Source organism: Prinia subflava, chromosome 14 (genome assembly GCF_021018805.1).
Source record: "Prinia subflava isolate CZ2003 ecotype Zambia chromosome 14, Cam_Psub_1.2, whole genome shotgun sequence".
In the NCBI taxonomy this organism is placed as follows: Eukaryota; Metazoa; Chordata; class Aves; order Passeriformes; family Cisticolidae; genus Prinia; species Prinia subflava.
This window is the reverse complement of record NC_086260.1, coordinates 4,508,773-4,531,101: the sequence shown is the minus strand read 5'-3', so window position 1 is coordinate 4,531,101 and position 22,329 is coordinate 4,508,773. Positions and strand designations below refer to the sequence as shown.

General features: G+C 45.1%; 1 protein-coding gene across 4 annotated transcripts in view; it reads left to right on the top strand.

The window, feature by feature from the left end:
- The first annotated feature begins 2,081 nt into the window (after window positions 1-2,081).
- The window catches only part of MITF (melanocyte inducing transcription factor), a 99,542-nt gene continuing 79,294 nt past the window's right edge, over window positions 2,082-22,329 (top strand). For 2 of the 4 annotated variants that reach the window (XM_063411259.1, XM_063411258.1), the window contains exon 1: window positions 2,083-2,436. In XM_063411259.1, coding sequence (XP_063267329.1) covers window positions 2,333-2,436 — 104 coding nt within the window. In that variant the 5' untranslated portion in view covers window positions 2,083-2,332. Of the gene's footprint in view, window positions 2,437-22,329 lie in introns of all 4 variants that reach the window. The other 2 variants (XM_063411257.1, XM_063411260.1) reach the window with 2 other exon arrangements.

The following is a 22,329-nucleotide window of genomic DNA, read 5'->3' as shown; positions in this document are numbered from 1 at the left end:
AGCACTGTTAGCAAGCCTACTCCTCTGTCGAGCCATCCCAGCCATCTGCCAATGTGGGCTCAAAAGAACATTCTTCAGGGCATTATCCAATTTGTTGTATCTGATTCATTAAAGTAATTACTCTTGCTATTAAGTCATTTTTTGGAGTTTGGCAGCTGCATAATAATCTGAGACTTAAATTTCTGAAGCAAGCCAAATTTCTTGGGTTTATTTTATCAAATCTCACATTGCATGAAATGAGCAGGAGTCCTGTCTGCCCAGGTGTGAGCAGTCCCTGGTGCAGCACTGAGCAGCTCTGGCAGTTGTGATGGAGGAAAAGGATGTATGGAAAAGACACTTTTTCTGGTTTATCTGGTGTGTTAGAGTTACTGGTGTCCCACTGGCACAACACGAGTGGTGTGATTTTAGATATGATATGATGGCACCAGAATTATTAGGCATCAGTTATCAACAGCATCCTCAAATATCCCAAGCCTCTGAGTTGTGCTATGACTTCATTAAGTGAGGTCAAAGCTGTGGGAAAATGCTGTGAATGAAATTCTCTATGGAATTTCTGTACTGAGGGGAGGCTCTGTCATCCTAAGGTCACAGCAGGTGAGGGGACAGCACAGAGCTGAGAAGGTTTCTTGCCCTCTGTGTTTTAAAGGGAGATCAGAGATGTCCTGAGTCTCAGTCAGTGCTGACAGAAGGCTCCTCATGAGCACAGGGACAGAGCCCCTTTGCTGAAATCCATCTTCCTGCAGCACCAACCCCCAAACTGAAGAAAACAACAAAGGCTAAACAGGATTATTTAATGAGTTCTGAATGGAGCCCTCCGCCTCTAGGGTCTTTGAAACCAAGGAAAGACCAACACCATCCCTCACAGGGGCTGAGCAGGCACAGGACATCTCTGATCCCTGACTCCATCCAAATCCTCCTGTGCCAGGACCTCCTTGCCACCCTCCCACCCAGCCCTCCTGTGTGGGTACCAGGGTGTGTGGCAGAGGCTCTTCTCACCTCTGTGTTCTGAGATTATCTGCTTTTAGTGTCCCAAACGTGCCAGGAGCCAAACTGGAAGGGCAAGCTGGCATTAAAACATTTCTGCTGGAAATAACTGCACCCAGCTGGCTTCAAATGTTCCATTTTACTGAACCTTTCTTTGCCACGTTTATGAGCTTTGGACTCTTTATAAAGGCAGATAAAGTTCAAAGAAAGCCACTTAGAGCTGTCAATTCTTGTGCTGGGAACTTAACTGGAGCAGTGCAAAGTCCTGGGATGCAAACAGTCATTGTTTTTGTACCCGTCAAAGTGAGTTACAATAAATGTCCCACGCTCTGTCACCACTTGATCTCTGCTGTGGGCATTCAAACCCGTCACAGCCTCCCCTCTAACTGAGCTCCTGGCAAGGCTGATTCCTGCATCTGGAGCAGTGCAGGAATGTTGTTTGCAGCTGGACTCCTGCTGCCTGTGCTGGATATTCCCAAGGGGAGGTGAAGAGCTCCTTGTGCTGATCCCTTCCAGCACCTGAAGGGAGCCCACGAGAAAGATAGAGAGGGACTTGTACAAAAGCCTGTAGTGACAGCACGAGGGAGAACGGATTCAGACTCTGGGAGGGCAGGTTTAGATTGTATATGAGTGAAACATTGTTCCCGGTGAGGGTGGGCAGGCACTGGCACAGAGAAGCTGCGGCTGCCGCATCCCTGGAAGTGCCCAAGGCCAGGCGGGATGGAGCAGCCTGGAATAGCAGGAGGTGTCCATGGTGAACGAGACGGGCTTTAAAGGTCCCTTCCGACCCGAACCACTCCATAATTCCGTGATTTTTGGGACACCCGCAGCGCTTTGCGGAGGGCGAAGCCTCTGGAGCTGCTGCTGGGGGGGGGCTGCGGGCAGCGTGACGTCACGCGGGCACCTGTGCCGTCAGAGCCGCGTGACGTCACAGCGGGGGCGGGGCGGCGCAGGGAGGGCGCGGCAGGTGGCGCGCACGGCCGGGCCGGGCCGGGAGCGGGAATGGGGCGGGAATGGGAATGGGGCGGGAATGGGCCGGGCTGGGAATGGGGCGGGAATAGGCCGGGAATGGGGCGGGCGGGGAATGGGCTGCGAATGGGGCGGCCCCGCGCTCCGGCTGACAGCCCCGGGCCGGCCCTGCCCTCACGGCGCGGCGGGACTTGTAGTGCGCGGCGGGCGGAGGCGGCCGGGCCGGCCCCGGGGCGGACTACAAGTCCCAGGCGGGGCGGGCGGCGCCGAGTGCGAGCCGAGGCAGCGGAGCGGAGCGGGGCGGGCGGCGCGGCGGGGCTCGCTCGGGCGCCGCAGCCGTAACCTCCCGTCTCTCCCTCTCGCAGCGGCCGCGGCGACGATGCAGGCGGAGTCGGGGATCGTGCCGGACTTCGAGGTGGGCGAGGAGTTCCACGAGGAGCCCAAGACGTACTACGAGCTGAAGAGCCAGCCCCTCAAGAGCAGGTGGGGGCGCGGGTCGGCGCCGTGCGCGGAGCATCCCCGCGGCCGGCGCTGCGCAGCGGGGCGGCCGCCGAGCGCTCCGTGCCATAATAGCGGCGTTGTTGGCGGAGGGCGGGCCGGACCCGCGTTATGTAAAGGGCATTGTTGGCCGTGCGGGCCCGGCTGTCACCCGGGGCAGCCCCGCCGGCAGCGGGGGCGAGGCCGGGGCCGCGCCTGCCCCGGTGAGCGCCGCGGCCGAGCCCCCCCGAGCGCGGAGGGTCTCGGATCTGCAAGGTGTTGTGGCGTCCGAGGTTGTTCTTGGCTGTTCGGCTTTTGGTTGGGTTTGGGGTTTTTTTTGTACGTGTGTTTTTGAGGTTTTGTTTTTGAGCCTGACAGCGGGTTTGTTACTTTCAGTCGCTTGGGGACTGGAAAGTTTTGCTAGGTAGGTCACTTTCTTCCTAGAGTGTTTTTTCCCTGAAATAGACTCTGTTTGCTTATCTGGAGCGGCTGCATCGCGTAGATATGCTCTGTAAAGGGAAATAAGGCGGTCTGTGTGTGTTTCCCTCCCTTGTGGGCTGTTAGCGTCCCGTTGTCCGTCCTACTGCTGGAAAAAGAAAGTCAGTGCTCTCCCGCGCCTCGAGCATCCACCTTGTCAGCTGTGGCACCTTTCTCCCTCTGTTTTTTCATTCAAGGAACCCTCCATTTCACCTCAGCACTGCCCTTAGCAGCACTCTGCTGAATATAAGGTCACAGCTGCGAGTGTATCGTGTTTATAATCAGGTCTGTTCATGGCCTGTCACTGTGTTCACATTTTAGTTTTGAACGCTGCGCTTCGTACATCTGTGTGTAGTGGAAAACTAAATAAGAATGTAAATATTTTTTTAAAAAGTGCTAGAGTGAGTTTGGATTGTACAGCCTGTCAGACAAACTTCAAAGTAAATAAATGACTTTTTGATCGTCTTCTGGATGTTTCAGATACACTGAATGTTTGTAGCAAAAGGTGTTAAAAATTCTGTTGCTGTCTCAAGGGCTGACATATTGCGGGGCCACCTCCTGTGGCCTGTCTTCACAGCAGTCCTGCCTCCCCCTGAACCCCTGGTACTGCTCAGAAATGGTGCAGGCAGTGGTGGTGATGTGCAGCCTGACAGGCCATCCGAGCAAACTGAACTTGCCAGAACTCCTTTGCTCCCTAAGGTTATGCAGGGAAATCGCCATTACCCAGGTAATTATCCGAGAGCCAGGCTAATGTGCAGAGCAGATGGGGTTCACCAGCACTGATGGGTTCCAGCTGTGATGGAGGCAGCTGAGTGACAAACAGGGTTTTGGTGCTCGTGTTGTCAGTGGAGTGCAGCAGTCGTGACTACTGTGCTGTGGCCCAGCAGCCCTGTTTGTACCAGCTGTGTGTCCTAACTGGTGTGCAGGAGTTGTCCCTTTGTGGTTGTCCTCTCTGTAGTCAGCAGTTTGTCTGTGCTTTCCTGGTGTGAGCATGGATAGCAGGTCTGCACTGGAGCTTAGGTGGCAGGTCTGCATATGACCTTGCACAGATGCTGCAACTGCTTCTAATTCCTGTGACTTGATGCTTTGGGACTCAAATGCAACCTTGCGTTGTTCACTTCTCTCAGGGAGAAGTGAATAAACTCTCTAATGAAGCACTGGAGTATTTTTACTGGCTTCTAAATGTTGTCACTTCAAATTTCCCTCGAGTGAATTTCCCCATTTCATCCTTACCTGCTATTCCTGCACAGACAGCATGGCCCCACCGTGGGTTTAAAGGGGTCTGTCATCCTGACATCCTGGTGGTGCCTCAAACATCTGCCCTGATGTTCCCAGGACAGCTTTTGGAGGAGTGACCAGCTCATCCCAGTCTGCCTCGTGTCCCTCCACATGTACCCATGTGTATGAGAAGAGGGAGCCCCGAGGGTGGAATAACAATCCATGGTTTTTCTGGCAGATAGGGAGCTGACACGTTAACCTCAGTGTGGAGCCTGCCCAGCTCACGTACAGCTCGTACCTCGAGGGAGAGTCTCAGCTGTCTTCTAGTATTGTGGGAGATGAAGATGCAAAGGAGTCAGGGGCCCTGCCAGGCCCATATAATCCTGTCCCTGGAGCCAGGCTGATAAAACTGATGATAGCAGGAGGCAGAAGTTGCTCACAAACCTGTTTGTTTCATGATCATATCTCAGAGGACTTCTGTAGTCCTTCAGCTCTGCTCAGGCCTGGAACCAGTCTGACTGATGATTATCAAGGGTATCAGCATCACCTATGCTTTCTCTTGTGGATGTAAATCAGGAGTAATTGCATAGCAGTGAGTGGAATAGCAGCAGGTCAGCGTGGTGTAGTTGTGGGACTGTGGCCATGGGAATTGCTTTCTTACCATCTCTGCAGCCTGGCTCTGGAAGGGTGCCTGGGGAGCAGGCAAAGCAGAGCTGATGTGAGGAGCTGAGTCTAAACAGCAATCTGCTCTTTTCCCTGGTGAGAACTGCTGATTTCCTAGCAACATTCAGGGCTTTCTCTGATCTTTTTAACCGTAAGAGTTGAGAAGCATCCTTGGCTTACTCATAGCAGCTGAAATTGTGAGTACAGAGAAAATTTCATCCTGCTCAGAAATAGGTAAGAAGAAACAGGTTTGTTGACCAGTTTAACTCAGCCCTGCAGATACTGCTGTCCTTCTCTCAGTGAAACTCTGCTATTTGCTTCCTCCCAGATTGCTTGTTTTCCAATATGTGACATCCAGTTAAAGATTTCTCCTCCCCAGTGTGCTCTCGCAGTTACTCCATCCCTGTTTCATAATTCAAGTCTGCAATCCAAAGCCACAAGGGGTCCAATAATAAAAGCTTTTTGCAGTAAATACTGTACTAACTTAGGCCAAGCCACAATTGAATGCTAGAGGCCAAGTTAAAATGTAAGCCCAGCAAAAGCTTTAATCACAGGGGGTGGAGAAGATACATGGGGCTGAGATAGATCAGTCAAACCCATACTTCCCAAACCCTCCCGACTCATGAGAACTTAGATCCTTGGGCAAAGTCATACCTACATTCATGGGATCTCTGGAATTTGCCATGGTCGAATGTCTTTGAAAACTGAGATGATGTTTCAGTTGCTTTGGTTTCTCCAGAGTCACTTTTCTCTGTGGGAGGAAAATGGGCTTTCAGGCTACCCAGTAAGACAATGAGATCTATTTTTTCCCCCTCATATTCATATTTGATTCTTCTCCTGCCATATTCACAGAGTCTAATAGCTTTAATCTGCAAGTACATACACTTAAATATGTATGTGTTTATGTAATGAACAAGCAAATAAGGTTTGTTTCCTGGTGCAGGCAATGTACAATGAAATCGATGGAGTTTTATTACCAAAAGTAAACACAGATCCTGACGTGTCTGCATGCAGTCAGCAGGGTACTGGAGGCTTGAGTTACATCTCAAATGTGGATTCTTTAAAACATTTGGCAATGTTTTGGATGTCAAACTGGTATCTGGAGGTAAAGGCTGTAGAGCCTGCCATTGCACAGGGCACTCCGAACCAACCCAGGTGTGGCAAATGCAGCAAAATTTTCTATATTAAATTGATTTTCTCTGTATTTTTTTGTTGTCTGCAATGTGTGTCCATTTGGATGGTCTGTGCAATATCACAAGCACCAGCAAATTATTGTCAGCTGTTGTAATTTACTGCTATGCTCTTAATAAAACCTGCAGATAAGTTACTGTTATTTGTGCCCTTTTCTGTTGCCTGTATTTTCAGACTGGTTAAAAAGCACCCGAATGATGCAATTACTAAAGTATTTTTAGTGCAAGAAAATATTAGGAAATACATTTAATTTGCATGATAGTTTCTTAGGAAGCTTATTTTTGTTTTATGAGCAATAGCATTGAGATGTAGAGTTTGTCATTATTAAAGCAGTGATGTCTTTATAAAATTCTCATCATTCCTACTGTCCAAAGACCTTTTCCTTTGTGCAAACCTTCAATATTTTACATATATCAGCTAGTGTCTCTTCTCTCTCTAGATAGGATCCTATGTAAAACATTCCTTTTGGTTTTTTTCCTCTTATGTGGTTCACAGTGCTGAAGTCTTGATTTAGTTAAAGCTTCTCTTTTAATACACAATGATTGTTGAGGAAATAATAATTTCACCAAATAGACACACGTTTTTGAAATGTATGCTTACTCTGGAGCCAAAGAGGACTCTTCTGAAGTGCCCTAGTGCCTTAGCCTGCAGATGATCAAATTTAATTTTGTAAATGAACTTTGCAGCGTGATTGAATTTGAACTTGATTACATTAGGCCTAACATTGAGTTTGTGCCTTATTGGAGGTAGTCTTTTCATATTACTGCTATTTATGGATCTTATTCAAGTGTTTTATATTCTGGTTGGGTTCTGCAATGCAGTTTGTTCAAGCTACCGCTTATATCTGTTCCAGTTGTGCAAGAAGTGGAAAATATCCTTTATTTAGAACAGGTCACATGTTCTTGCATCCAGGAACCGTGTCTCAGTGTGATTAAAAAAAAATAAAAAATCTATCTTGGAGGAACAGATTTAAAAAGTTCCTGAAATATTTTTCCGTCTGTTACAGAGGAACATTACATATTTTAAACTAAAAGGTAATAATAGCTGAGCTGGAAGTGCTACGTAGGCCAGCACTGCCTGAAATCAGTGGTAAAAGTCTGAACCAGCGTCAGTGGGAGTAGAGCTAAGCCAGAAGTATGTCTCTGAAATCTCTCCGGTAACATTTTTGTGAGTGAGTCAATAATTCCATGTTTATTCTGCACCTCAAATTCGCTGCACTGGGAAGGAAACCCTCACCACATCTTTTTGTACTTTTTTTATTTTTGAAAACAGTCTTAAAAGGAAAGGCTGCTGTTGGAGTGTCTATTGTATAAACATGTGGAGACAATAAGTGGTATTTCCGTATATTTCTTTACACAGGGTGCTGCTCCCTGTCTGTAGCACAGCATTTTCCATCGTGAGGGATCCTGGGTGACCTTTTCTCTCCTGCAAATCTCTCACTCTGTTATTTGCAGTAGGCCTTTGCTATTTAGCAAGGAAACAGAAATAGCCCATGAAATTCAGTTCAGCATTTGCTTTGATATGAACTATTGAGCGTCACCTTTTTGCTTCCCTGGCCTGCTTTCCTCAGTAGGGTTTTGTGTGGCTGCCAAGCTGATCAGAGAGGGCACAGATATTTTTGAGGCTGAGCTGGCTGCACTGACTGTGCATCTTTTAGCAAGCACATGTGTTTGCTTTTTATTTATCAGACTGCTGGCTGCATTAGTTGTGTGTAAGTACATACGCACTCTGCTTGAAATAAATCCACACTTTTCTGATGAGTAGGAAACTTCCTTAGCTGGCTGCTGTTGGTTTAAAGATTCCAGGTGATAATTTGAAGCAATATATTCTGTCTCTTAAAAGGCTGAAAATAAGGCTGTGCATCCTTGCTGATGGACAGCTGGGCTGCCCCTGGTGCTGCTCATTTCCCCACTTAGAGTGAAGGTAATTTCACAAGCTTCTGGTGTAGAATTTGTGAGGCTGCTGTGAACCTACCTATTGTCATTAACAAGTCATTGCAGAGCCCTTGTGCACTGTGTATGTTTTTATTTGGCACTTAGGGCAATGTATCAGAGGTCCTTTCCAGCACGTTGGTAGGCAGCATGACTAATTCCTGCTGTACGGTCTGGTCAGGATCTAGAAGAAAACTGGGAAGCAAGAGCAGAAGATATTTGCAGATGTGCTATTTTACAAGCAAATTTAGCCTCTTAACCATGTTCTCTGATTAAAAGTTGATTGGGAAGAAATCAGTACAGCTGCCTAAAAATGAGGGTACAGGAGAAACCTGTTCTGACACTTAATGATGCTGTCCTGCTGTTTCTATGTTTGCCTTTAAAAGCAACATGCTTTAAGACTTTGAAAATGAAACAGAAGGAGTAATTTTCTGTTTACTTTTCTGCTAAAAAAAATGAAATTGTGTGTTGACTGTTAATTGTCTTCTGTTTCAGTGTTGGGAACAAAATGAGAGTCCAACTTCCATTAAGTTGGTCAGGCTCTTGGCCATTATTGTCTGTCTCGTTCTATTTTGGATTCAAAAAGTTTTTGAAATACACAGGCTGTAACATTTCTGTTTTAAAAAATTCACTGTCTTTTAATATAACTTCTTGCTGAAACAAAGACAAGATGATTAAGCAGCCTGGCATGGCAGATTTTGCTAGACAGTTAACTGTTGCATCACTATCATATTGTATGAGAACTGTGATGATTTATTTTTAATAATCTCTAGTTAAACAGTAACAGCACAGCTAGTGGCTTGTGTGTAGTTTCACACTTCATTTCATACTGGAGAAAGAAAACAACACAGGAAAATGAATTTTATTGTGTATTCACAATATAACTATGCCACTGCTTTATTTGTAATAGCTGAGAAAAACCTGATACTGATTTTAGTGTCAAGATTGAAATATTCAGGTTCACTGGAGCCAAAGTCTTGGAAGAGGTCAGCCTATTCTCCAGTCCATCTGAGGCAGAAGTTAAGAGCAGTTTTCAGTGTTAGGCACCCCAAGGCTCTGCTTGCTGTGGGTGGGCACTAACAGTTTTGGGGTGCCTTTTGAAAGGATCTGTCTGAGGATCTTTGCCCAGAAATTCAGCTTGTGACTTGCTTAGGCCATTGTTGCCTGTGGGCTTCACCTGAGAATAAATGTTTCAGAGAGGTCATAGCAGTGTCCAAATGAAACAGGATAGTGTGGGTATCACTGGTACAAGCACAAAAATGACAATTACTAAGGAAGGCTTGCACTACAACTCTCAGCTAATACTTCAACACTAATAGTGCCTTTGGATGGAGCTCATTTTTTCTGGTAACATCCCTGCTGCAAGGGCTGCTGTAATGTTTGTGTTAGCAGCTTTCTGCCAAGCGTGCAAGCCAGGGGCTGGTGGTTTTTAGCTGTTTTTCCCTCAGTGGTAAGTGATTATGTAGAAACACTCCGTAGGCTCCCCCCACCCTGACCTGCTGCTCGCAGCTGCTGCATGGACTGGACTGGCAGGTTGAAGGGCAAAATTGTGTTGCTGTGATATATAATTACTTCTTCCAGCATGAGCCAACAGAGCAGCTTGCTGTGATGATTGTTACGTATACTGCTATGTAAAACAAAATGCAAGTGTAATGTGGGGTTCGGGCTAGTATTTTAATGTTGTAATTAGCAGCCTCTAACAGTAAACAAGTTTTTTTTAAAATCAGTTCCCATGAAGAGTATTCCTTTACAATGCAGGTGGACATACATTTGTAGATGTGGAGTTTATGAATTCTGTGTTCCTTGTGGAAATGAGCATCAAGAACAAACAAGTGCCTTTTTTTCAGACCCTTTTTCTCTTGCTCTAGAGCACCTCAGGTGCGGTGTCAGGTGGTTGGAGCCCCGTCCTGCAGTTGGTGTTTCATAGGGATATTACAGCTCAGGGAAACAGTTGCATTGGAGACCATGCTGCAGCTGCCACCTCGGGGAAGACTTGGATTGATCCTCAACTGCTCCCCAAAAAACACTGATCTAGATTCACAGGTACGTTGCACCTTCCTTTGTGCTGCTCTTCTGGCACAAAATGGGCATAAACCCACCTGAACCTGCAGTTTGGGCTGGTGTGACTGAGGACAACATGTTGAGGATCTGGTCTTCTCAGGCCACCTGTCAGACTGCTTCTGAAGACAGCACTGAAGTTTTGGAGAGTTGGAACTATGTCTGTGTCTGTTCAAACTGCAAAAGCAGTCTTTGTGTGCAAGGATTACGTGCCTGGTTTGGCCTACTGTTACATTAAATAATTTATTTGGGGTGAATTCTGAGAAAATCCAGGTGAATATTGGTATTTTGGGTTCCTTGAAAGATGTTGATAATCTGTGAGACATTTAGGTGCTGGAATCTTGCCAGTTTTAATGTGTTTAAAGCAGCACAATGATAACATAGTATATTGTTAAAGCTTGCCTGTAAAACAAATGCTGAGATGCTGTCTCTTTTCTTTGTAAATATTTGTAAATGTTTGACAACACAAACTGCTGGAGGAATGGGGGAAACGAGTAGGGTGGGAGAATTGGGGTCTGGAGGTGGGAGAAAAGTAACAAGAAGTGGGGAAAAACCAGAATGTCCCAAGTGAAGGATGCCTTGTAGGATGGAGAATGGGGCAATCAATGATTGTTACTAATCTTACTGCCAGCTGTCCTGTTGTAACATATAAACACATAAAACAGGAACTGCTGTGATCCTTTCTGGAGGAGAAGCAGCCAGCTAGAAAAAGAAAACTTGGGCTGGAGGTACTGTTTCAGGGTGAGAAGACGGGAGCAGACTTTGGGAGCTGTCAGATGGTGAGAAATTGGGAATATGGGCAAGGAGAACGTGTGGTTCTGGAGCTTCAAACTGGGAGGTCGGACAAATGCCACAGAAGTGGAAAAGGATCTGAGAGATCTGAGTGGGAGAGGCTAGCTGAGCATGTTTTGTGCACATGTACTGTTTCCTTTCAGGATTCTTTGGGTTTTTATCTAAATAAAGGAAAAAGCTTGTATAAAGTGTGACTTTGGAAATGCTTTTTCTGGATGTGTCGCTGCATGGTAATATGCAGCTGCAAAGCCAAGTTAGGAGTACAAACCCTTTCTATAATGTTTGTGAACTTCAGCCTGGATAAAATTTGCAGCCTGAGAGAATGAAATCAGAATGGTATTGACATGTGTACACACGCAGGCGGGAATGATCTTAGAGAAAAACAAAGGGAAAAATGTTATAGGGGCAATTCATTGGAAGCTGGAAGGAGTTCAGGGGGGTGTGGGTCTCTTGCACTGTGTCCCCTGGGATGCCATTAACTGCTGTGTTTGGGTTTCTGCTCAGTCTAGCAAGCTTTATTTTATTTGTAGCAAATATTTACAGCTCTACCCAAGCTCAGCCAGCTAAAGGCACATGCCAGCTTTCAGTCTGTCTAGTGAAGCCACAGGCACGGTTCACAAGAGTTGCTGGGATCATTCATTTATTTATTTATTGCTGTTGTATCATGAAGGTTGCTATCAGATAAATAATTATTCCACTCTTGGAGAAGGTACCTTGTAAATCTGCTAAGCTGCTCCTTTGTTTGTTAGGCTTGTGCATAATGAGTTTGGAATTTAAGATTAGTAGTGTGCTGTGCAAACTGCTCATTTCGTGACCTCATCCTCGGCTGGGCTCGCCTGCCCCTCCACCTGTCACATCCTGTTGGACACTTGGGGCTATGTTCATTAGGGGAACTTTGGGTTAGCCTTGCGTCATCTCATTTTTATGTGTTCTGTTGCCTAGTGGAATTTAAAAAAACCCCATGAGGTGAGCGTCTGTGTTCCTTAAAGAACTCGGGGTGGCTTCAGAGCAGGCTGGTGAGCCCTGGCCTGGAGTTTGGGAATGCCTGAGCTGGCCAGGGAATGCTGTGAGAGGCTGCTGGTGGTGCTGAGCACTGTCCCCCAAAGCCTTGGAGGTGTCAGGTCCAGGGGAGCTGTTGCCAAATCCTCCTTGGAGTGACGTGCCCAGGGCAGGTGTGCTCTTGGAGAAATGAGGAAGAGCAGCTTTGTCCACTCAGCACACAGAAGTTTTGAGTTCCAGTCCTGACTGTGACTCAAGACACAGGATTGAAAGTGCCCACTGTCCTTGGGAGTGCCCAGACCAATGAACCATGGGCTTTGTGAGGTGTCTTTCTTTTGCAGAAGCTATTCCATTTTGCCTTGTATAGAGTTTGGGCCTGGTGGGGGCAGGAGTGACTTGGTGTAACACAAGGGAGAGAATATTTGCAATGGGATTGTTCTGACTTGGCTCCAGAAAATAGTTACCTGTACAAAGTGGAACAGCTCTACCAGGAAGCAAGTAAGATGTGCTCAGAAATTAGATGGTTTTCAGCTGCCTCTAAAAGGTAGTTCTCCAAATCTCTGTAGTTGAGGTCACAGCATGACATATGGGGACCTGCTCAAAGTAAGAGTGGTGACATTTGGGGTAGAGGGAGTTTGATGAAGGGAAAGGATCCTGAAATGTTGCAAGGAAGCTGAAGGGTGGTATGGATTCTGATGCCCAAAAGGCCTCTCAGAGTGGTGTGTGTTGGTGAAGAAGCTTCAGGCAAAGGTGGATTATACGAGTGACGACAAACATACGTTAGTTCTTAGGGGTGCTTAATTTTTTAGGAATGTGAAGTCATTTGTGGTGCAGCAAAACGACCTTGAATCTGTGTAGAAACAAGTTACAAAGAAGTAACATGAGTAAGGCAGGAGCCGAATTTAGATTGTGTCTGTATCACAAACTTGTTTTTTAATTTAGCTTGTTGCACAATTTACAGTTTCAATCTAATTGCAAAACTACTGTGCAAGTGATAATTTGGTTTCCAGCTAATGCAACTTTTGATACTGTACAAAGCTGTGCAATAGGAGCTGTTAGTCCATGGGACAGGAAGGACTTTTCGAGTGTGTCAAGTAATATAGAGAAGTGTGAAATGGGTCTGCCTGTTAGGAGGATCTCAAAGGTGCTGGAGCTGCCCCTACAACAAAACCAGGGTTGACTGGAAGGGGCCTGGTGCTGCTGCTGGACATTTTCAGAGCTGGGGAGGTGATGTTCCTTGCAGTTTTCTTGGTATTTTCCAAGGAATTGGCCACCCTACCTTTACAGCAGCCTCCTGCTTTCAGGGAGAGATCCCTCCGAGCAGGCAGTAATTGCTGTCTTTCCAAAGCAGGCCTCCTTTGTGGAGGAGTCATAATTATACCTCACTTAGCCTTTCTAATGAGGGTACTTGCAAGACTTGTGCTAGGGTGCAAAGATGTCCATAAGGCAAAGTTTCCCTGTCTGTGCCTGCAGTGGTCTCTTATCCCAGTCTGGGGCGTGTTCTTGGTTCTCAGGTGGGATCTTCAGGGACCTGCTCTTTGAAACTGGGGACCGTTTTGGCTTTCTGCCTTGCAGCACTACTTGAGACTATAAATAGAGCTGCAGGGGAACAGGTCCAGTGATCTTGTGTTCCTGAATGCAGCTCTGCTGTGCTGAGAGTCGCGCTGGGCACCACCTCCGCGAAAGGAGGCTGCTGAGAAAAGGTGGCTCTGCAGTGAGCTTCGACCCGGGGTACCTGATGGTGGCTTTATCAGCTGGTGATCCCACAATTTCCATCCTCAGAGCTTTTCCTGGGCATCCTGCTGCACAGAGGGGAGCTGGAAGGGTCCTGCTCTCCCCAAGGACTGCAAGAGCGTCGCTGCGCTATCGCTGTGCTGCAGCTCAGCAGCGCTGGGGATGAGGGCAACCAGCAGCACTGCATGAGAAAACATACTAATGATCTAAAGAAGAAATACTTTGGGGATTTCTTCCCGTTTGAGAAACTCAGTTTAAGTACTGAGCTTGCTCACTGGCCTGTTTTCTCCTCTCATTTTTGGGGTATACTCAGCAGATGCTGGTTTGTGTGATAACCGGTCCCATCCTCTGCTGCGGGATAACTCCTGCCCCGTTGCTATGAAACATTTTAGTGAGAGGCCATGTGAAAGGGATGAATATCCATCTCTAACTGCAGAGAGATTTTTTTCGTGGCTCAGCTCTTGCTGATCAGTTTTCTGATTCTGCTGTTGGTGGATTTGAATGATTTCAGGTGTTGTCATATAATTATATAGATGCTTGTTTCCCTATCTGTAATTTAATTCCTTTGCTTTGAGATTTATTAAATAGCACAGAACAGAAAATTGCAGTATCTGTCCTCATCTCTTCTCAGTGGGTTTATTTTCTGTGGCAAGGACTTTCACAGCTCTTGAAATTCTAAATCTGTAATCACTATTTCATCTAAGACAGTTTTCCCTGTATTTAAGAGCTGCAGAATCAGGCTGTGCTTTGGAGAAAATAGCAAATTTGCTAAATTTGGCTGCTTGCAGAGTCATTCGAAGTACATAAGTTGTTCAGCAGGTGCTCTTTGGCTTCTTGTGCTGTAGGGAATGCTGGGTTTTGGAGGTTAAGTGGGTGGGAATGCAGTTCCTCCTTTCTGCATGTAGCACAGGAAAAATTAAGTGCTTGAACTGCGTGCAGTTTATTTAGTGGCGCTTACACATGCAGAGCACCCCTGGCAGCAGAAAGATGGGTCCTCTAGAACTGCAAGATTGTATTGATTGTGCTGCATTTCTGCTGGAACAAAATTATAATGGGCTCAGCATTTGCACTTTCCACTTGTGCATTGTTTTCTCTTTATTTTGTGTATTTAGAAAATGCTATGCTTTGCAGACTGCTGCTTTAGTATTTTCAGTGGAATGAAAACCATCTGGATAATTTAACTGAATTTTATTGAAGTTTTTGGGAACAGGCTCTTTTCTGTTTCCTGGCATCTTGTTAGAAGATGAAAATTTGAGTTTAAATTCAGGGAGGTGTCTGATATGCTGGAATTTTGGAAACAATTTGGGCTCGTTTGAGGTTGTAGAAGTAATTAAAATATTAAAATGATGTACAGTGTCTCCCAAAAGCATTCTTCCTCAGCAAATGCCTGCATAGACCGTCCTCCCCCCTAAATGTACTTTAAATCCTTGGCGTAGTGGGAGCTGCGAGCTAAGAAAGCATCCAGTGTTTGGGATGAGGCTTCTTTGAAAGTGATCAGACTTAAATGCCAGCTGAAGTTAAGCATATGTTTAGAGATCTGCCTCAATTAGACCTTTGTTCAACACAACACTTCTGTGTAGTCTTTTTTTCAGAATCTTAAATAATTCAATTGGTTTTGTACTCGTAGTTTTCATCTTGTTGCAGCCCCAGGCCTGTAACAAACACAGGAGGGATCCACCAAGCCTTAAGCATGTGAGCTGTGCTGCTCAGGACTATTTGTGCTTCAGTTTCAGCTCATGGTTTGAGCTCAAATCTGTGTTGTTGGATTGAGAGAAGAGTGTTCAGCATATGGCAAGATCCTAAATCTGATGTACTTTCAAACCTGACACTGTGATTTTAATATGTTCCACTTTCACTGAAATACTACTTAGAAAAGTGAAAAATCTCCCTAGAAAAAGATAAATTCATAATCCTTTCAACATGAGATGCAGAATTAACTGAATTTTGGTAGTCTGTTTAGCAGAGGATGAGCACTATCAGCTGTTTTGGTTTTTTTTTTTTCTTTCTTTTTTTTCTCCAAAAGACTTAACTGCCCATTTGGTTTCTGATATCCTGATGATAACGTTTGAGATGAGTGTTTAGATCTGCACATGCTTATATCAGAGAACAGTTCCTTCAGCCCCCACATGTGTGTTTGTCTGCTGTGGCAGCGAGTGCTCGTGGCTTCCCTGGAAAAGGAGCTCGATGTGACCACAGATTTCTGGATGCAAAACTGGGTTGTTCTCAAAGCCAACCACAATGTTGTCAAATCTGAAGCTGGGTGTCACACAGACAGGATTTGGAAGTTTGGAATACAGTTGTTTCCAACAGTCTGAAGCTTTTCCCAGTGGCTAGACAGACTCACGGAGTCACTGAGGTGACACCTCTGCAGATCATCTTGTCCAGCTCCACTGCTCAGAGCCATGTCACACTGGGTTTTGAGTATCTCCAAAGACAGAGACTTCCCAACTTGTCTGGATAGCTTCTTCCAGTATTGATGACTCTCACAGTGAAAAAAGTATGGAGCTTTTTTGGTGTATTTTGGGTTTTTTATTTTGAGTTATACATAAGCTGTTTCCTGACCTCTGTGTCACAGTGTGCACAAGATGGACTGTGCAGGAGGCTGCACATCTCCTCCCCAAGCTGCACTCCCTCAGCTTTGCTTTTTGAAGTAAAACAAGGGACTGCATTTTTTTTCTAAACTATTGGGGTTTGCCCTAAAAACAGTGGGTTGCACAGGTCAAGCTTAAGACCTGGTGGGCAAAACTGCTGCATCCTTCAGTTGTGATTCAAGGACTGACAAGTTTTCTTCCTCATTTTGATTCATCCCTGTCTGACACAGATTAGTTTTTAGCTCTGCCATTGCCCATTGTGGATGGGTGCAAAGCCCCCTACAACACAACCTTGCATTTAATAAGCAGCTCTGCCTCAGAGCAGAGGTTGTGTCTGGTGCTGCAGAACTGTGCCTTGGTGTTGTTTGTGCAGAGCGTTTGACAGATGCTCATCGCTTGCGATGTTATCTGGACTGTTTAACATGTATAATAATTCCACCAGGCTGTTGACTAAAATATTCCTGTTCTTTGATGCACCAGCACTAACTTGTCTGCTATGAATTCATACACTGAAGTTGAAATTACTTCCAAAATAGTAAACATGAACTTTGGCCATTTCTTGCTCTGGGATAATTCTAGAATTCATTCCTTGGTGAGCCATGCACAGAGTGGCTTTCTGTAACGTGTAGCTGTTTCTGTTCATCAGGACAGCATACAATGCACTTTGGCCAACCTATATTAAATACACATCACATGGAATTGAGCATCTAATCTTTATCTGGGACTGATCTGGTCTTGACTCTGTAGGACTCTGTTTCAGTTTCGTACAGATTGCTTTTGGCAGCTTCAAGGGCCAACAAACTGGGGATTTTAAAGAATATGTTCTTTAGCATAAAGAAAATTTTATTGGAATTATTGGCAAAGTTTATTTTGGAGATGTCTTCCAAGATAAAATAGCAATTAATTAAAATCTTCAATGTGAAGATTGTGAATACTATGACTATTCACTGTGAATAACAAGCAAGAATAAGGTGCTATGCCCTGCCATAGCATTCTCACTTGATTTACTTGGTATCAGCCATCAAGGTGACCATGTTCAGTCTCCAGTCTGTGTTTTCTGAGACTGCCTTCATTTCTGTGTGTTCTCTAGCTCTGACATGTTTGGATAATTGCAGTTGACTGGCAATAGCAAAACATCAAGTATAGAAAATAAGCTGTATTTACTGTTCCAGACTTCGTTCCTTTTGCATTTCCAATAACTGTTGAGAAATAAGCAGAAAGTTATGGGTGATTTCCCAAAGCAGCATTTTTTGGGGAAAGAGATAAGATTTCTTAATGCCATCTAGAAGTTCCAAAGGAACCTGAGGCCCTGTAGATTCAGGGGTCCTTCTTACTTCACTGTTTTAGATGAGGATGATACATTTGTGCAATCCTTTTGGGCTTTTCTTTTGTAGATTAGAGTGACTGTGGATAGTTAATGGTTAGCAGCAATAGCTGCACTCTCAGGGTACTTTAGGCATGGTTGGCTGTTCATGGCTTTGGTGACAGAATTAACACCATGTGAATGCTGAGTGCTGGCAGATCTTGATAGCAGTTTTTGCCTAAACTTGTAATTCATGAAGTAAGAGCTCTTTTTACCCACTGCTTTTCATTGTCTCCCCATGTTTATCCCAAGGCTTAGTGATGTGGATGAGGCAGGTGAGAAGTAGGTAGAGGAGAGGTCTGGACATCTGCTTACAAGGCCATCACAAAATGCTACTTGAGTGGCTCACTGCAAATGCAAGATTCTGGATCAGGAGTCCTGCCCCATCATCTGCATAAAATATGGGATCCTGGGAGGTCTTAATGTGTGAGCTGCAGCTTGAGTAAAGCTGTTGGGGCAGTTTAACTCTGCAATGCTTAACTTCAATTAAGTTGTCAAGTTTAGCATTGCTTTAGGCATTAATAGAGTTTTACTCTCACTTAAAAATCTGGTTTAGTAATTAACCTCCATTTTATTCTGGAGTTCAGAAGGTGCTCATTTAGTGCAGCAAATCTAATGTCATGTGAATTAAAACATGAAAGATATGCAGTAATGAGAAACCGAAACAGGGTAGTGCAGAAATTCGATTATATGCAGTTTACAGGGAGCTGAGTTCTTAATGAGAAGTTTGTTAAAGGCACAGTCTTGCCTCTGCACTTGCAAGGTTAAGGGATGTTCTGAATTAAAGTGGGAGTTAGTAGTGGAGCTGGTATTTGTCATGTTACACACTGAATTTTTGTTGCACTGAGGTTTTATTGTACAGCTTTTTCTGAAATCTGGACACGGAGGCATGGCCATGACCGTACAACTACCAGAAGGTGCGAGGCATTTGCAGGGGCTGGGAGAGGTGTGTAAAGATGAAAATCCCCTTTTCTGTTCTAATGAAGGTCTGAACCCCAACTCCAGCATACTCTGCAGTTTATTGTTGGAGAGAGGCAGAGAAGGTGGTACATGAAGGAGAGTTACACCTGCAGGCAGCAATGTTGCTCCACAGAAATTGGCCTGGTCTTTGTGAGGTAGTTGGTAGAGCTTTTCATGCTGTTGTGCCTGTATTTTACATCCTACCAGAGCCATTAGTGTTCTGAAGAAAAGTCCACAGCTCCTTTGACAAGGAGACTGTTCAACTACTCCCAGCACTGGGTACAGATGTGTTTAATTTTCCTCAGAAAGTGTCAGTTTATTGCAGTGTGAAGTATGTGCCAGCTGCTAGGTCCTGTGCTTTTCAGGGCTGACTGCTGGCATCACACCAGTTCATATAGGCTGACTTGCCACTGGATATGAGGGACAGACCCTCCAACAGCCTGGAAAACTGCACCAGTTTCTGCTACCCTAGAGTTTTGGGTAACTGGAAGGATAAAGCACAGGTTTCCCCTTTTATACTGGACATTGCTTGCACAAAATGCTGATTTTACATCTCTTTTTGGTCTGGGACAAGACACTGTGTAACAGATCCTGTTCAGAACACGAACATTTGCAGAGCGATGCTGTCTGTCATGCTTTTGCTCTCTAATGTGCCCTCTCACATGAAAGTGTGCTTTTACCAATTCTTTTTCATTGTCTGCTTCAGAAAATGTTGGAGGAGAAGATGCAGAAGGCTGAGTGTTTTTCCAGCCATCTCCTCTTTAACTTAGGTATGCGAAATCAGAGGCTTTGTCTTTGCTATCATTTGAGTGATTTAAGGTAAAAAATAGCTTCTTATCACTTAGTTAGCTACTTGATTTCCAAGGCAGCACTGAGGGGTAAAAGTTCACCTCCCATGTCAGAAGGACTCTGCTCTACACAGGTGTGGTTTTGTGCTACACCTGATCTCTGCAAGGTATGGCTGTGCCCAGTCCTGAGAAGGATCTGGGCTGCTAAATGACTGTAAGGAGAGTTGGTTTATCCCACTGATTCAGTGAGAAGGGGACCACACATGCTCAAAAATAAGAAGTTTTCCATCTGCTGACAGAACTGACTTTTGCTGTGGCCACACAGTTACAAGACCCAACCCAAGAGAGGATTGAGAACCAGACTGTGGTCCAGACTCCTCCTGCTGGGACAGCTTGCAGTTATGCTGGGTTGGATGGAACTTAAAATCATGTTGCTGACCTTATAAAAACATGGTAGAAGGCGTGTGGGTTGCATGCTTGCTGGCCTGTGATTGTTTCTTTGTATGCCATTGAATTTTGCTGTCTTAAAACCAGCATTCCAGTAGAAAGTGTGACAAGTACCACTTTTACAGCCAGTGACACCTTTGCCAAAGGTAAAAAAGCGATGAATCCAGTTTGAGGACTTGGTGTCTGATTCTTGACATACTGAATTTCTGAAATAAACAAGAAGCATTTGCTAGTGGTCTGTTAACCTGCCAGGGCTGTCTTCTTCAGCTTTATGCTTACTCCATAGGAACCATGACCCAAAAATATAGGCTCACTGAGCTAATCATCCTACAGCTCAAGCATAGTTGAGTTAATTCTGTGTAATAATTTACCGCTGTCAGCTCTACAGCAGGAGTTATCTGTGTGCAAAGTCCTGGTTCATAGCAAATACCACGTAATGCAGGTTAACACTAACCCCTCTGACTACAGACTAAGCTAAACTGTCTTAGAACACGCTGGCTGTTGTCTAACCACACACGTGGCTGCTCTGGCTGCTCTGCTGCTGGATGCTAACTTGTTTAGCCAAGGGGTTTTGATGGATTGCTGAAGTCCTCCTGCCACCATGGAGGCCTGGAACCATTTGTGTTGACTGAGGCTCTGATGGCCAAGTTGTCCTGTGTTAATCCATTCTCCATGGAAGACAAAAAATGTAGATAAAGGATGAAATGGGATTAAATTCTTCCAGTGAGTAGCTGCTGCTGGTAACTGTGGACTAGTTTGACAGGGTTCACATCTGTGTTAACTTTCAGAAGACAACATGAAGCTATTATGCAGTTACTACCCACTCCAGGATCTGCACATCAATTAGGAGAGGCTGCTTACTCATGCTCCTCAAAAGTTGTGCCAAAATAGCTATTACATTATGTCAGAGCCCATATTTTCATCCTGAACAATTAATCAGAATATAAACCTTGTTTCTCCTCAGCAGTTTTGAATACAGACCTACAACTTTGATACATGGTGCTTTCAGCTGTTCTGGTTGAAGAGGGCTCCTCTGCTGTTGACAGACATTAGGGAAGTTGTGATGAAATGTGATGTTATTTTGTCAGCAGTATATCTGGGAAGCTCTGACAACACCATCTTCTGTAAACAGCTTTAATTCCGTGTGTTATGACTTATTCTACTGTAACACTTCGGGTCCCTGCTCGGGACGCAGCATCCCGTGCTGCTGGTAGGTGCTGTGTGAGCATGAGGGGAGGTGGTGGGCTGCTTCACAGCAGCTCTGCCATCTGAGAATAAGGCACAAGAAGCAGATGGCTGCAGGGGGAAACAATGAGGCAGAGCTGTCAGCGTGATGGGATGGAGTCCTAGCGCACCCACTGCCTTGCTGTTGGTAGAGCCCTGCTCCGTGTCCTGCCCGGGAGAGAGCTCTTGGTGGACTTGGGCAGGGCAGGTACACTTGGAGGTACCTCTGAGGATCTTCCTTTGTAAGGGGGATAAAGCACTGAGCAGGTGTTGCTGGAGAAATGTGACATTGCTTGTGACCAGCTTGCGGCTTTCCTTCTCGAGCATCAGGAACCTGGGGCTCTGCATCCCAGCCCTGTCCCCTTGCCTGTTTGTGGTGGTTCATTACAGCCCAGAGATCCTTGGCAGCAGGGCCTTGGGCAGGTGTAGGGTCTCAGGTAAGATGTGACATGCCAAGGAAGTAATGCCTGTGGTAAAGTGACAAAACCTGTTGTAACAAAAGCAGAAGAATATTTGCTTTACTGATGCGTCTGGTATTAGACAGGAACGTGGAGAAACATTTATCTCCTGATTTTCCAGGCTGTCTTCCTATAAGAGCTGCCTGATAATGCTATTCAGAAGCTCCTCTTGTGGGAATATTTGTACTGTGCAGCACAAAACTTACATGAGGATTCTATAGAGGAAACAGTACCATCATACTGATGGCTAGACTAAGGTCCGTGCTGTAAGTCTTGATCCTAATTCACAATTTTCTGTCTTTTTTGTCTTTTGCCAAATACCTTTAATGCAGAGAACATTGTAACTCAGAAAAGATGGTATATGATAAAAACAGAAGCACTTGCTCCAGTTCTTCCATATGTTAATGGCTGGATTTTCAGGCAAGAGATTCCAGTGAGGTGTGCCAGCAGTCTGAATACCTGCATGTGCTGTGGCCCTCTTTCCATAAAAAAGCTGTTTGGGTTGGAGACAAGGGTGAGGTCACTGGGAGTTTGGTATCTCTAAATTGGATCCAATTCCGTGTGATTTTATTAGAAGAAATGAAGTATTGCAATTCCTGAGGTACTTGCAAGGTTCTTGCTTTGGAAATTCTGTCTTGCTTCCATTTATTTCTTCTCCATTGGAAAATTGGGAGTGCATAACTTCAGCACACTGGAGGCCATTTGGAAATAGCTGGAACAGGCTAAATTACACATTGCATTTGATAAAAACTTTTCAAAGACCCTTTCTCTGGGAAAAGGGAGGATGGAGGTTTGCAAAAAGCTTAAATAGGAAAAACAAGTTAGGGTTCAATAAATAGGAAATTATGGTAATGTTTTCATTCAAAGAAAATACAAAGGCAGAGATATTAGATGATGATTAAATACAAATGTGGTCAACCATCAAAGGGGTCCCTTGCCAGTGGCTGTTCTCTTGGTTTATTCTTTCTTCTACCAGCTAGTGTATATGACTTCAAGATGCAAACC